This window comes from Dicentrarchus labrax, unplaced genomic scaffold (assembly GCF_905237075.1).
Source record: "Dicentrarchus labrax unplaced genomic scaffold, dlabrax2021, whole genome shotgun sequence".
NCBI classification, from domain to species: Eukaryota; Metazoa; Chordata; class Actinopteri; family Moronidae; genus Dicentrarchus; species Dicentrarchus labrax.
Window position 1 is genome coordinate 18,152,513 of NW_026136723.1, and position 15,856 is coordinate 18,168,368.

General features: G+C 39.5%; 1 protein-coding gene across 5 annotated transcripts in view; it reads right to left on the bottom strand.

Moving 5' to 3' along the window:
- Positions 1–15,856, bottom strand: part of csmd3b (CUB and Sushi multiple domains 3b) — a 346,262-nt gene that overhangs the window by 267,018 nt on the left and 63,388 nt on the right. For all 5 annotated transcript variants that reach the window (XM_051389946.1, XM_051389945.1, XM_051389942.1 and 2 more), the window contains exon 3: positions 3,113–3,335. In XM_051389946.1, coding sequence (XP_051245906.1) covers positions 3,113–3,335 — 223 coding nt within the window. The remainder of the gene's footprint in view (positions 1–3,112; positions 3,336–15,856) is intronic.

A 15,856-nucleotide genomic window follows, 5' to 3' on the forward strand; every position in this document is an offset into this window, starting at 1 on the left:
CTGACAAGATCTTCAGTTACATTTATGGCACAATGTAAAGTGTGTGTCAGGTGGCTGTGTACATGTACTTCACTGTGTGTGCGTGCCCAGACATGTTTCTGTTTGATCCATGTTAATCACTCTCCCCATAATTACCATTTTCTTGTTAATGGATCAGACCTTTTAATCACCATTTTGCCCTGTGTCCATGGCATGTGTGTGTCCATGTGCACGTGTGTGTCCATGTGCATGTGTGTGTCTGTGTTTGTGAGTGAAGGAGAGAGAAAAAAAGAGAAGGAACGAGAGAGAATGACAGCAGCGCTAATTTGGCTTAACTAGTGGGGGCGATTCTAACTATGCAGACCATAAATCTTCCTCACAGACAGACACATGCACAACATATGCACATGAATGCATGTACGCACACTCTCACTCAGTACGTCCTTTCCTGTTATCTCAGATAAGCAGGAAATCCTCATCAACCAATAAGAGCAGAAAGGGCATGATTCACTTTCTGCCTCGTCCGTTTATTCTCTTTTTCCCTGCAGAATAACATGAATAGCAGGGAAATCTCATGGTCACCCTTCTCTGTTCTGTTTTATTCTATTCTATTCTATTGCTCCCTTGTTTAATTAAGTCTGTATGGCAATTTGAGCACTAAAAGCCACTGGATTGTCCGAGAAAGGTTGATTATTGCAGCTGGCTGATTAGAAATTATGTCCGTTGAACCAAAGGAACATGCTTCATTCCCTGTGGCGAGAGAATTGCTTTTCAGCAACAGACCAAGTATCAAGGGGACTCATTTCATCTCTCCACGATGCACATCCTTTTTCCTCAACTGAATCAAACCAGATTTCGTTTGCCCAGCACTACGTCAGTGGTAGCCGCCTTATGCATGCCTGATGTAATTAAAGAAATCCACTTCTAACTTTAGAACCTCATCGACAGTGGCTCCTGCCTAATGCTTGTCTAAACAAAGCAATTCAAGCTCGGGCCAGTGGAAATGCAAAACAGATTTGTGTGCACTGTTGTATAATATATTTTTAAAGTTCTTGTGTTTCTGGCCAAAAGTGACCGGGCTGAGTACAGGATATTAAGACCGAGATTGCGATCTTCCTTGATTCTAAAGCCCCTAGTTATTAACATGTTTTCTTGATAAAAAAAAAAAAATTATAAGGCAGAAGGCAAAAGGCAAGAACAAAGTTAAAGTAAAAAAAAAAAAATCTGTAGGTACATCTAGCCCCACACGCAATATAGGCCCCCAATATTGGATATAAATGAAGCTGACAGAGATAGATTTTAAGGGCCTTTAAAGCAGTCGCAGTTGAGTAATGTGTTGGCGTTTCCATGTGACCTGCAAATGAACTTGTTTGTGGCAAACCATGCTGGTCCTAACATCTCTTGGGGGCCCACAGAGTTGGCATCTTTTTCAATCGTCTTTTCTTTTGTCGGGTGGATCTGTTCCATAAGCAGTGCTTCCTCCCTGGGTTTGTGCATCCCTCATCAAAGTGGCCAAGGCTGGTGTGTGTAAAGAGTGCTGTTGCCTTGAAGAAGAGGAGCCACCAGAGGAGCCTCTTGTGTGAAGCTTTCCTTGGCTTTAGGCTGGATAGTCTTGAGTCCAGGAATTAGTTCCAGGTGAATGTTCCCACTCACAAGATCCAAAATGAAATCAAGAGCTCATTCACTATTTATCTTACTTCCACAGAACTATACTGTAAGCAAGACAGAGAAGCCTGATTAAAGGATCAAATACAACAGCTAATTAGAATTGAGGAACGATGCGACTGTATATATACTATATAAAACATATAATATACTGGTTGTAATGTTTGGTTTCTATTGAGAAGGAGAAGCAGTAAATGTACATGTGAATGTGTGAATGTGTAACTGTAGTTGGATGCAATGACATACACAAATTCCATTCAACATGGCAAACTTCATAGGACCCACTCCCCAGCTAGCGAGAACACAATCATTCAGGTAATTATACACTTATGAAAACAGAGCTTTGAATATTATATTCCATCTCTGCCAATAGATCCTCCAAAATGTTACACACTGGCCCTTTAATAAAACTGCACTTCTACTTTGATTAAGAGTATAAAAGAGGTGACAAGGTCTTTTTTGTGGGTCAACTTGTGCAACATCTGTCAAAACTTCAGTTTCAACCTAATCACCATCAATGTTTAACCATAAGAAAATCAAACATTTCAATAGACTAGCACTCTCCCATTTCACACTTAATTTAATAACTTAATAATAATTTAATTGCAGGGTTAAAAGAACATGTCGAATGTGAATAGAGTCACGCAGAGATGCTATTAGGCACTATTGATTGCCTGATAAAATCATAAGGCAAGGAGAGTTTAATAGTTTATCTCAAATGAGTTTCTTTTGGGGTATTGTGTTTCTTGCAATCGGAGCTCAATGAAATAGTTCAATAACTGAAGGGAAACCACAGTGTCATTGATTGAACCTTGGCAGTGTGTGTACTACAGCAGTACAGCACCCTGTTGGGTCATTTTTTCCCTTTTGCAATAGTATTTCTCAAGAGAATCCAGCCCAGCACTGATGAAACCTGGTCTCCATTTGTGGAAACAACAAGCATTTATGTTGTTATAAAACAGAAAGTGCTTTCCAAAAAATTAGTTCATACCAAAACTCAAAATATGAGATTCACATATTTCTATACAGGTTTTGAGCTTTCTTTTGAACTCATGATCCCAAATATTTGATCATGTAAACACACACAAATTAGCTCATTAGAGCTCAATCATTAATTGGCAAAAACACAAAGGAGTACCTTTTCATAGCTTCAGTTTAAAGAAGGGAAAACTGGCTGCACATCAATGGTAACCTAATATTAAACTATGGGCTATATGCCATAACAGGTGTTTATGCTGTGTTTGCTGTGCTACTTTTTCATGGAGATTAGAGGATGTTCAACACAAATAATTTGCTGTGAAAGTAGTCTAAATAAAGTGTATAAAATACAGTTTTAATGTGTCCTACTTAACAGCCTACTGTCATTACATAGTTTTTCAAATATGCATGATTTTGCTGCTCTGAAAATGTTACCACTTACTTACAAGAAAAAAAAACACGTTATCATTAAACAAATTACTGGTCCTACCTGGTCCTGAAGTTAGCAGGGTGGGGGTGTCCATCATACAAGGACAGGAAGTCATATTCTTCTTCTATGGCAAATGACAAGAACATGAGCTGGATTCGACTTCCTTCCTCCCCGACAATGACCCAGGTGCAGTTTGCCCCATTGGGATAGCCATAGGGAAAGCCTGGCGATTCTATACTGCCATTTCTGCCTTTCAGTGTACCGCCACATGTGTAGATGAAACCTATGGGAGAGAAAAGAGAGAACATTGAGTTTATTTGAACATCGTTTTATTTTATTAAAATGAGAAAACATAATGGTGACAAACAACAGCTGCTGTGTTGTAGACAACAGGATAGAGAGACAAAAGAGAAAGAAAAAGGAAAGCCGGGAGAGAGAAATCAAATTTAAAGTTTAAAGCACGTAAGTGACACCACAGCACTGACGATGAGAGAGTAATAAAATGACACATTCATGTGTGTATGTGTGTATCTCTGTGCGACAAAGGGATCATTTGATTGCATCTATACGTGTTTCTCTTTGCACGTAGCCTTAGTCAGTTTGTGTCTTGCAGGGTGTGCTGTGTATGTGCGCTCGCTTAGCTTTAGTTCGGACAGACACTGAATAACAACTGCAGGGTGCGCTCGCACAATAAGAAACACATGCACACAGTAACTATTAGTTACACAAAAGCACACACATTCACGTACACACTATCCCTCTGAACCAATCAGCTCGACATGGTTCCACAGCATTATTATTATTCTTTATAAATGGAGTGAACAGTACTGATGGATAATAATGGTGGTTCACTAATAATTATTTATTTTACAGGCAACAGTGCTAAAAAGGTCTGGTACTGAGATAATTTACATCAATGTAGGAATAAGCCACAAGTCAGCATGAGTGATACTAAGTAGGTCAGCTAGAGTCTGATATATCCTGGTTCTTTGATGCTGATGTATGATTACATATTAATGGAATATATACTTTAGCTACTGCCAAGACTGTTGAATCAAATATTTGTCAGAAAATCTTATAGTTCCATGAATCTGTAGTTTGTGGTTCTGCCTGGAACATAATCTTTTCACTTCCTACAGCGAGGGCACAGGGCAGGGTCTGTTTCAGAGCAGCACCCTAGGAGCTGGCATTCACATTCAGCATGGGGTGCTTGAACCCAGGTTCCCTGACTGAAGGGGAACTCAGTCGCCACTGAGCCATCGTTCCACCTGACTTAATAGGTGAAATCAATAAGCGACCGGGGCATTCTTTTGGATTCACCCTGTGTGCCTCGAAAAGATCAAAAGCTGGCTATTTCTTTGTTTTTGCCAATCAATTACTGACATGTCAGAATGCATAACAACAATAGGTCTGCGTCAGTCGGCTTCAACAATGCCTTTGAACATGACTCAGCAATTTGGAACTGAAGGACACATGCATGAGTGAGATATACATCACTCACTGTGTCTATTTGGAAGCGACTACATCAGAGAAATGACGCGAATGCGAACTCTTGCACACGCGATGCAGCATCAAGGACAGTTAATGATTTCTTTAGGGAGGAAGAGGATAAATACTAGATCTTAATGAGCTTCTGTAGGCTCTTCATTATAGCTTTATGTATGTGGTGGGAGGCTGGTAGGAGGAGGCAACAAGGAGAGTATAGGAGGAGAGGAGGAGATGCAAAACAAAACAGCAACAGACATTATGTTGATTTTTCAGCCCAACATATAAAACATGGCAGTAATGCCTCTGTTTGGCTGCTTTAAAGTGTATCCCAAATAAATGTCACAGTGCTGGATATCCAAGCTATAATGAATGACATTTTCAATATTGGAACACTTCAGAGAGCATTATTAGTCTATCACCACAGCTATATTTAATATTATCATCTATTTTCTAAAGTTTGTTTATAGCCAGTTTAACTTACGTCTAGGTTAGAATCACTTGTGAGTTAAGTTATTACAAAGCTAAGAGTTATTGCTTCTACGATGGCACGGCAATGTATCAGTGCAATGCAATATTACCTTGCATACTAGATAAAAATGGCTGAGAAACTGTTGATGGGATCTATGTTGTACAACTTATCATATTCTGTAAAGGATCGTTAATGTGGATAAGAGGAGGAGTGTATAGAATTTGTTTTTATCCTTTGCACTTCCTTTTACAGGCTGCTTGTGCTGATGAATTAAAAGTGAGGCAAATTCTGCTGCTGTACTTATTCTAATTCTCTCTGGGTTACAGACCCCGCTAAATGCCTAAATTGTAAAATGTAAATGTAATTGATCTCCTTGGACTTTACGGTTCACATCAGGATCATTATCTTCCCCCTTTGATCTTAATGATCCTTTTATATCAAACACACCACAGGTGTTAGATGAAAACCTTGGAGTGTCCAGTAGTGAAGTCGGTCCAGAGCATTTTTTGCGATGCTCTATCGATCCCCGATGGAGAGACTCTTCACTTCTTCCACTCCACAGGGGAGACAGATTGCAGAGTCAGCTTACAGAGCAGAAACCCTTGGAGCTGGTAGGGATTTAACATCATCCTGCTCAAGGACACTACAGCAGAGAAGGAACTTGCTGGTATATTAGACTTGATCTGATATTCTTGCTGGGAAATGGTTTTGCTAGTCACTAAACTTCTGTGCCTTTTGAGTTTTTTGCAGTTGACATTCTATTCCAGTGTAGCTGTGTCTGTTTTGTAATCATACATGATAAAAATGTATTTATATCACTGGAAATAAAGATAATGAATGAATAAACAGGTTTTACAATAGCTTGATGCAGCAGCAGAATGCCTTTAGTCTATTATTCCAAGTGTTTAATTGAAAAATGCTCTTACTATATGATTATTGAAGTCCTTGAACTCTTTAATTGACCTCCTCTGAGTGTAAAGCTCAAATCAGGATGATCATCCCCCCGCCTTTCATGTTTATGAGCCTAGTTATTTACCATGGCAGCCAGGGCCACAGGGACAGCAGCGTGATCCCACTGGGTGCTTCTCTAACCAATTATCCAGGACAAAACCCCAACCAAAAACTGTGTGTGTGCCTGTGTGTGTTTGTCCAACCCTCATTTACCCAGACAATTCCAAGACCATCACACAAGCAGAAATAATGACCAATGGCAGTCTGAGCTGCAATTAAGGGCCGGTATCTCTGTCCCTTCACAACCAATCAGAACTGAGATGTTGAGGAACCACGAGGAACAGGCAGAGCCATAAGAGAGTACGCACATATTCACATAAACCGATCTACAAAACTAACTTATAACTGGCATATACACTCAACATACACATCCATATCATTATATATAGTATATTTCAAATTGTCTAAAAGAAAACAAAGGGCTGGAAATGCTACTGCCTGTCTGCTTTCTACTGCAAGACACAGCACAGCAAGAAAACCTCTTGAACTGCCATTTTGGCCCAGTTCAGAAAGGGAAGATCCGTGCAGTTCCCAACAGGAACTAAGTGTTATGATCAAAGTTAAATGAGATTTATGCTCCACGAAGCATTGGTTCACCTGAGGACAACAAATATTCACAGAGGCTATCAGAGCTATCAGAGCCAATATCTAATGTATTTACTTTTTAATTAAACTCTTTGTGGTGTAACAACCCCTGCATGTCCATGGTTTCAATAAAATCACTGATATTTCATGTAGTGATTCAAGGATTATGGTTATTAGGAATATGGGGTCTTTATAAAACACTGTCCACCATAAAGAAAATGCTTTCAGATATTATCTCACGTTTAATTGGATGCCTCCAACTGATTTAATTTAAAAAAACGAACTGAATGGATGCCTATAAATATTGTTTTCATGTTTAGGGGTGTACTTTACAAGGAAGAAAAAAGGTTATGCACCCATGTACAGTTGCTTTTACTTAAATTCTACTACCACCTTTCACATGGCATGTTGATGATATAATCCGAAAAGAGGAGCTTTTGGATTTTTTTTGTTTTTTATACCAATATAAATGTGGTTCAGAAGGATTTGGAATTCAGTTTGCAATATGAGCACAACTATCATACATTTCTTGGGTTTAAAACTTTTTTTAGAATAAGCAATAAATCTTGTTTACTTCCATCTGTAGGAAAACCAGGGATTGGAACAGAATGATGCTCAATGGCTGACAATATTTCCTACAGCCAAATACAAAGACTGAGTGATGCATATGTGACTGTAATCAAGATTTTGTAACCCAGTCTGTTGCACATGCAACAGTGCCTCAAGCAGGGAGGTTATGAGGAAAGGAGTCAGGATTAAGCTCACAATAGAACCTTATTACTGGGGAAGAATGAATTGTACTGCCAGGAAAAAGACAGGAACTCACACAAAGGCCTTATTTCATCACATATTACAGTAGAGAGGGGGGAAATTAAACATAATATAAAGTACAATTGGGACTTTGTGTAGGGTGATGAGGCACTAAGTGAGATGTTTACTGGACTCCCATGGGTGAGGTTTTGTTATGTGCCTGTAATTGGACTAGTTAGTAGTTACTTAACAGCTCCTAAACAGGACACATGGCTTTGACGACCCAACAATAATATTCTGCCGTAAAAATATGGTGAAAGCCAGACATGTTATTTATAGAGTGGCACCAGGTTAGAAGTCAATCAGTCAGAAGCAGGTAACAGGAGATTTGAAGAGGAGAAACACACTATTTTGGATCCCTTTTTCATGACAATATACCAGAGTGAATATTGTCGGGCAGGCAATATGCTCTGTAGAGGCTTTGCTTCTGAAATGTTCTCAGTGGGATTCGAGACTTGAGGATCATGTCACCAAACCATGTTGCAGACGCGATGTGATAAAGACCAGTGGTTTATATGTACTGACAAAAAACAAGGAGATGTTTGCTGTTTTATTTGCCAAAAAAGGCCACCGTAAGGCATGCATTAGCACCAACAGACACTTAAATCTCACACTCAGTTTTTAAATGTAAATTTTGATTAAAGATATTGACATATTTGAAAAGTCCTTTTACTTTTTTGCTGTTCTTTTACTTCTAATAGAAATCAGCAACGCAATTTGTAGCCTACAATCCACATATGGAAAATACGACTATGACGAAGTCCATCACAATTGTATCAGAACTTAACAGAGTGGTGGGTGTCTTTGTCTAAATCAAGTAACTTCATTAAATTGAATAGCTAGGATACAGGGTAGGGTGAATAAAGAGTGGAATAGGGACAGAAGGACAGAGATGGAAAGCAGAATAAACAGAGAGAAAAGGATGGATTTCCCCTCGTTTATCATTGCGCAAAGAATGAAAGGATGATTTAAAACTCATCACTCAGGGATAGAGGCGAGAGAGGAGGGAGAGAGAGGGAGAGATAGAGAAACATAGAAAGAGAGATGGGAGAGTAAGAGGACAGGAGAGAGAAGGGAGAAGGAGGAGGAGAGAGAGAAATAGTGAGAAGGAGACAGGGGTAAAAGAGAGACTTCTAATTATGCTGACTACCAGACCGAAACTGACAGCCCTTCTACACACACACACACACACACACACACACACACACACACACAAGCACAGGGTCACAGAAAGACAGGCATACATGAACACACATACACACACACTCACCTTCACACATCATAATAGAAAGACACACATGCACATATAAATAGAGGCAGATTCAGAGGGATATACACACAAATCCATGCATCATTTCACAAAGTCTCACACTCACACTCACCCACACACACACACACACACACACACAGCTTACACCCTGACCTTGCACTCATTCTACCATTTGCTTAGTTCACTATTCTTAGGGGCCAATCAGCATTGGTAGAAACGCGTCACCTTCTTATGTTATGGCGTGCCTGCCGTGCTCTCTTCTCTTGCACCACGTATTGTGGTTTTCTAGCCGTTTCTAAACGTGCACAAAAGTTTTTATATTTTCAACTTTTCAGCATTTCAAGGCGCAGAGTCGCACTGCTCATCAATGTCAAAATTGAGAGCCAATCAAATCAAGCAATTGGCAGGCTTTACTACTTTACCACTTTCTTTCTGTTTTGATGCCATTCACTATGACGGTAAAAAGGTCTGCTTATCCACTTTTTTTTTCTGTGATCATATATGGTTGCGCATAGAACAGCACTCCACAGGCGCACCTGCTGTGTTTTCAGTCTTTGCCAAGGCGTTTTTGAAGTGGCCACGCCCGTAGCAGCCCCCTCCCCTCTGCCTCTCTTTCTCTCACATGCATATATACACATAAAAAGCCTCCTCCTTACTAGTTCACCCTTTCCATGAACCAACTTACTCTTTTCTATACATTTTGTTCACCACATGCCATTCAAATACACACATGAGAAGTGTGGATATAGTGAAATCATGTTTTTTAATCACATTTGGAACCCATGAATGCAATTCAATTCAAGATGTCTACAGCTGCCTCCCTCCAAAAAGAAGACTACAAACTTTTTAGAGCCACCTTTTAAGTCTAGAGGGCATGTGTGTTTAATACTAAAAAGATTTTGGGTGGAGCATCGCTTTAAGCAAGGCATTCCCCCCAAAGACTTAAATAGAGATGCTAATTGGCAAACAGTGAAAGATTTGTGGCTGGACTGGGTAGCTCCCAGGTGTGAATATATGCACTGGTACTAATGAGGAACAGGGTTTAGCTGGAAAAGAGCATGCATGCTCAGCAAAACCTTCCCTGGATAAAATAAGCTTAAAGACAAAGAAGAAAATCTGCTTCTTGAATTGAGTGGATTTAATGAACCCTGGTCTGCAATATAGGCTTGATCTCTTTCATCAAAGCAATATTTCATCTTGAATGTCTTAAGTAATACACTGCAGAAAAAAAAACATAAGCTTAACAAGTAGCGTATGCTGGCACTCGTCACACTATTTTCAAGACAGGCCAGTTTTTACAGAATGTTTTATGAATTTATATTGTCAAATATATAGTGTAACCACTGCTGCTCTACATAACAAGAGCCTGTGGACTTTTCTGAGTGGAATTTGCATGGGCTTCCCGTCTGAGTCCAAAAACCAGCAAAGGTGCAGTGGAGGCTCTGAATTGCCCAGTATGAATGTGAGTGTCTGTCTGTGTTGGCCCTGTGATGTAAGCCTCTGACCTTTTCAGGATATTTTACAGCCTGCATTAGGCCACAATGGGTCTTTTTCAATTTCTCTGGGTCAAAAAATGCAGGCCACACATTAGCTTCTATACCACTATGTTGGTGCAGCCAGGGAGCTGCCGCAGAGGGCTGAACCAGTAAGACACAGGGGAGCCCAATGAAAATGGCGGCTAAATACATATAAGCTGCTAGCCTATACCGTGCAGCACTGTGAAAACTTTACATTGGAAGCATCATGATGGAGAAGAAAATGTCTGCTGCCATTAAACCTTTCTAGACATGTAAAATTCTGCCTAAAAGGATTATAAACTTCTGTGCAGTGTCTTTGCATCTGACGATCCTTCAAAGTGGACTTGTTTTGCATTTTATCTCCTCAAGGGTACCTGTACCAACACACTCACACTACAGCCCCTCGTGTTTTTTTGATGCAGCACTGTGTGCCCTTAGCCAGAAGGCTAATACATGCTGACAGACTCCAGGTCCCTTAAGCCTTTAAAGACAGTGAGTAAAACATTATCACAAGGCGAAGGGAAATCTTTTAAACCTAGCTGAAATGAATATATAAATGAATAAAAATCTGTCTTTGGCATACAGTAAGATAATTCGACTTCACACGTCCTGAAATAAGCTTGATGATTCTGAGAGGGTGAAATCAATTACTAAGCTTGTCATTTTCCACAGGCAACCCTATGATCAATATAGCCATTTCGACATGGTGCTGACTACTAAATGAGGAAACAGTGAAATTACCCTATTCTTCATTTGAATGGGACCCGCGGTACCCCCTCAAGGTTGCTGGGCGTCCCCAGTTCCTACTTGGGGGGCCAGCAATGTCTCCATATGACACATATCTGTGTGGGTGTGCACACATCCCATAATATAAAATATTACTCTTATCCTCAGCCGTAGTGACATTACACCAGTCCCACTATGAGAAAAATGCTCTTTAAATTCTCTTCCATCTCTCTGCCTCTCTCTCTGTGATTCCCTCTTTCTGTTTGTCCGTCGCTCTCTTTCATCTCTCTGCCGCTCTCTCTTCCTCTCCCTCTGTCTCTGCCTCTCTCTGGGGACCAAAGTGATACCAGATTTGCTTTAAGGGCTATTCCGTCTAATCTCACTGACTCTCATTTATGATTGAAGAATGGCTTTCCCAGTGGAGCAAACTGACCAATCAAATCATTGCAGACACTCAAACTATCCAATCAGTATTCAGATCACAGCAGCACCCAAGCTCCAGGGGAAAAACGAAATGCATGTGTATTTGCCCACGTGTGTGTGTGTGTGTGTGTGTGTGTGTGTGTGTATGACCGCGGTACGAGTTAATTTAAATGTCTGTGTCTCTTGAAAATGATAGTATCGGTTAATTTTCTTGAGATGGCTTTGGAAATGAGAGAGAAAGACAGAGGAAATGCAGAGGAGGGGGTGGTGGAGGACCAGAGTGACAGAAAGGTAGACAAACCAAAAGCAAAAAAGTGCGTCCAAATGAAGAGTGGAGTGGCGGGGGCAGACAAGGAGAGAACGAGAGAAGAAAGAGAGGCAAAGGCAAAAATGCAATAGAGAGAGACAGAGCAAGAGAGAGTAAGCATGTTTGAAACGTCCCATTGGTTCCTGCTGTCAGGAACGCTTGTCAGCCAAGAATTAGACTTCTCCACGCTGCCACTGACTGACAGTTGGCCCGCGGTCTAGACTATACCCTGGAGTGGTTGAGGCTAAATAAGGGAAATGCCTAGAGAGAGACAGAGGGAACACACCGGGCTGAAAATCAATTTATAACACTGTCAGTCAGAGGCAGAAGGGGACGATGGAATAGAGATAAGTAAAGAGAAAAAGAGAACAGGAGCAATGGAGAGCTGAAGGGTAGAGAAAGAGGGACACACATAAAAGGGAAAGACAAAGACAAGATTTGAGAAAAAAGTAAACAAATGGGACTGATCGAGAGAGGATAAGAAGAGAGGGGACTCTTTGTTGTGTTAAGGGAATCAGAGAGGAAGAGAAGAGGAAGTGATGAAGAGGAGAGAGACAGAGAGAAACTTACAGACAGACAGACACACGCTACTCTGCTACAGACATTCAATGTAGCCACTGCAGGTGGCAGAGCCTCTTCAGATAATACGCCACTGTTGAGAGAAATAATCGGCCTGTGCTAATTAAAGACCTAAAAAATGCTGGCAACAAAACTGAGAGCATCCAGAACCGCCATTGCTACAAATCAGGGATACGTGACTGGAAACACGGGAAACACTTTATTAATTTTAACGGATCAACCGTGTCATGTTTAAGCCACTATTTAAATTCTCGGAACATGTGCTGTGACTGCAAAATAATTAATTTAAATATGAATAAGCTAACCTGTAATCACTATCCATACAGTACTTGGGTCTGTAAACTGTACTTGTTTTTAATCATTATACTTTTGTTCAAGAATTGCCTGGCGGATACTGTAATTATAATTATTACTCACCTACTTTAAGCAAATCTAATACAGGGGTTTGTTACCACTTTTTATTGCTAAATTCATTTTACAACACAGCCTCCAGTGACTTGAAATGTAAGATATTAAAGAAGACATTTTAATTATCCTAACTTGTCTCAAAACACAAAGGAACGTATTTAGAATGTAATAAAAGTGTCAAGAAAAGAACAGTTTTAGTGTCTCGCCACTTGAGCAAAAACTACAACCAAAACAGGAATAAACATTAAATTAAGACTGAAATTACCACCCGACTCCACTGCTGTGAAACATTAAAGATTTACATGGAAATGTGAGGCTAAGCAAGGAAAATAAGATAGTGGCTCAGCATGGGAGCATGTATGTGCCATCAGAGACTGTTTGAATAGTACAAACAATAAAATAGATACTACATCATGTTCTTTTTTTGACTTTCATTCATGCAGCTGTCAGTTTCTCATTTTTACTACTTTGTGGTTAACCATTGACACTATAATAGACATAATACTTATGTGGTGCAGCTGTTTGCCTGCTTAAAAAAAATCCAACTCAGTTGTTAATGAGCATTTATTCAACACTCATTCAACATTAGCAGGAAAATTAAAGAAATTGAAGTATGATTTAGCCAGCAGGGTCAGACCTTCCATTAGTCTCTAGGTGTACGCTAAAATGCTGTTTCTAAATTGCTTGCTAGCCCATTTCAAGTTGACAAGGTCTGCTGTCCCATTAGGCTATTGTTGTCTAGAGTTATGCTGAGGGTGGAAATTACTGGGTGAGATGCGAGTTAAGCGCAAGCCCAGGTGTTGGTGCAGTGTCAGGGCAGAGGAAGTGTAGTGTAGGTGAGTGTGAACAGTGCGGAGAGAGAGAGAGAGAGAGAGAGAGAGAGAGAGAGAGAGAGAGTGTGGGGGAAGATGAGTCTGCCAGGATTTACTGTTGAACCTTGTGGGGGAGTTGTGAGTTTAATTCCTCAACAAAATAAATGTGATGGACCTTTGTAACCCAGTGGCATACGCACACTCAGTTATCTCTTTGCTTTGGAACTTCAAACCAGCCTGCTGCAGTATGTGGGCACCCATTGTAGTTTAACAATGGTTACATCACATCCTTTGTGGTGGTAAAGTAAAGGCAACACTTTGAAACAGCAACCACACAAAAGACCACAACAGAATGAGAATATTGTTCACAAAATAAAGAAAGGGAAAAGAAAACACAGAATGTCATGCTGGATATTTCTTTAGCATTTTTAAAACCTGTAACAGTCAATCAAGTTTTCTACAGCAATGACTTTACACTATTTAACTTGAGAAGACTCAAAACTGTAGTGCAAAAAATGTATTCAAATTAAAATGGAAACCATCAATACTGCTCATCGTTGAGTTGTAGAAACAGATTTACTGTTGAAGCCATTTAAAATTCTAAAGGGCTTTATTCCCTCCCAGGGAATTGTAAGTAATTGTATGTAAGTGCTATAAATTATACGATTCATTGTTACTTTCATTCTAATGCTATTTCACCTTAATGCTTTTTCATTTTAAATGTGATTAGGCTTTCAAAGTCAAAACCCATATCCTCAGTTGACCTGTTCCTCGAGTGTACCTTCCAACTGCTCCAAGCACTGATGGTTAATGGCGATATATGTTTCTATGTGGTACTAATGGCTCAAACTATTTGACCAGTGACCTACTGTACTTCTTTCAGTGATAAATCAGATTTCCACTGTGGTATCAAACTGATAATACTGTGACTTCTATCATTATACCATTTCCTCTACTTACTACATTATGTACTACATCAGCCAAGATAAATTCAGATCAGTACTAGCACAATGATCAAAACACAATTTACTAGTACTACTCTAGCTAGCATTAGTACTGCTACTACTGATGCTTCTTCAGCTACCTGCTTTGAACCAAATCAATAATATTTAGCATTATATACTAGTATTATTGGTGTTTGCACTGCTGCTGTTGATAGTATATAATATTTAATTTATAATTGTATTGTAAGAAGGCTCCTGTTTATGCCAATGTTGTGTTTACCACCTGGACGTCAATGTCTCATTTCAGAGGCTAAATTGAAAGTTTTTTCCTTTACAATACTCTGTGTTTGTTGATAAAGACAATGCAATATTTATTTTGCTCTATTGTTTTACCAGTTTATTCACATATTTTTTTGTTCACTGTAATTAAGTCCATTGACAGAGTATATCTTATCTTTCCAGCTTCTCTTTCAATCCAGAAACTCCTAGCCCTTTATCTTCAATTTTGTTCAAAATTATGTTGCAAAACAAAACATCAAGTGATTGCTCTGTGTCAAATTCAAATGTGGGAAGGCAACTGCGTCTTAACAACAAGCTTAAATACTTATATTATATACATTATATATGTATGTATATAGATTCTGTTGTGTCATATTCATATCTGGACTTATATAGTGAATTAATAAATACTGTAATGACAATGCTAATTACACTTGGATATTCTATTTGATTCTATTCATCTGCTGGGAACTACTGTATGCACAGCAAACATTCATATTATGTAAAATTACAACAATAAGCCATACTATTTGCAGGGTATGTTTCCAACTGCAGCATGCTGGATTTAATGGCTGCTGACTAAATGGCAGCTAAGAGGACCTCTGGCTTTCCACAACCACAGAAGCACACAGGAAGGGGAGAGGAGCAGTAAGCAGTGAGGACAGGAAGCAAAGGGAATAAGCAAGCACTCACTTTCACTAATAAATTAAAAAATATCTGCTTTCTAAGAAAGTGGGTCACTGAGAGTAGGCAAAGAATGCTAAGCAGAGGGCGTTTTTTGGGGGTAAATACAAGCTTGTGTGTGTCTGAGCATTGCAGAGAGGGAGTGAGTGAAAGAGTGAGCGACTACTTGGGTTTATTATAATTTACTGTATTTACATATTAAGAAGTGATCATTGTACTTTGAAAAGGGGAAGAGAAGAGGAAGAGAAAAAGGGAGAAATGGGAAGAAAGAGCGTTATTGCAGTAAAAAGTTCAATCAGCTGATCATTCTCAGTGCATCTAATGAGCCCCTCTCCTATGCACACAGACATATAGAAAATAAAGGTCTAATATAATCTAATATACTTTAGATACATAAAACCCTCAATGATTGGCAGGTTCTATGCAGCATAAAGGATTAATTAGACGAAGAGAAATGGGGGGACAAATGCTGTCTTAGGGGGTTACTATTGA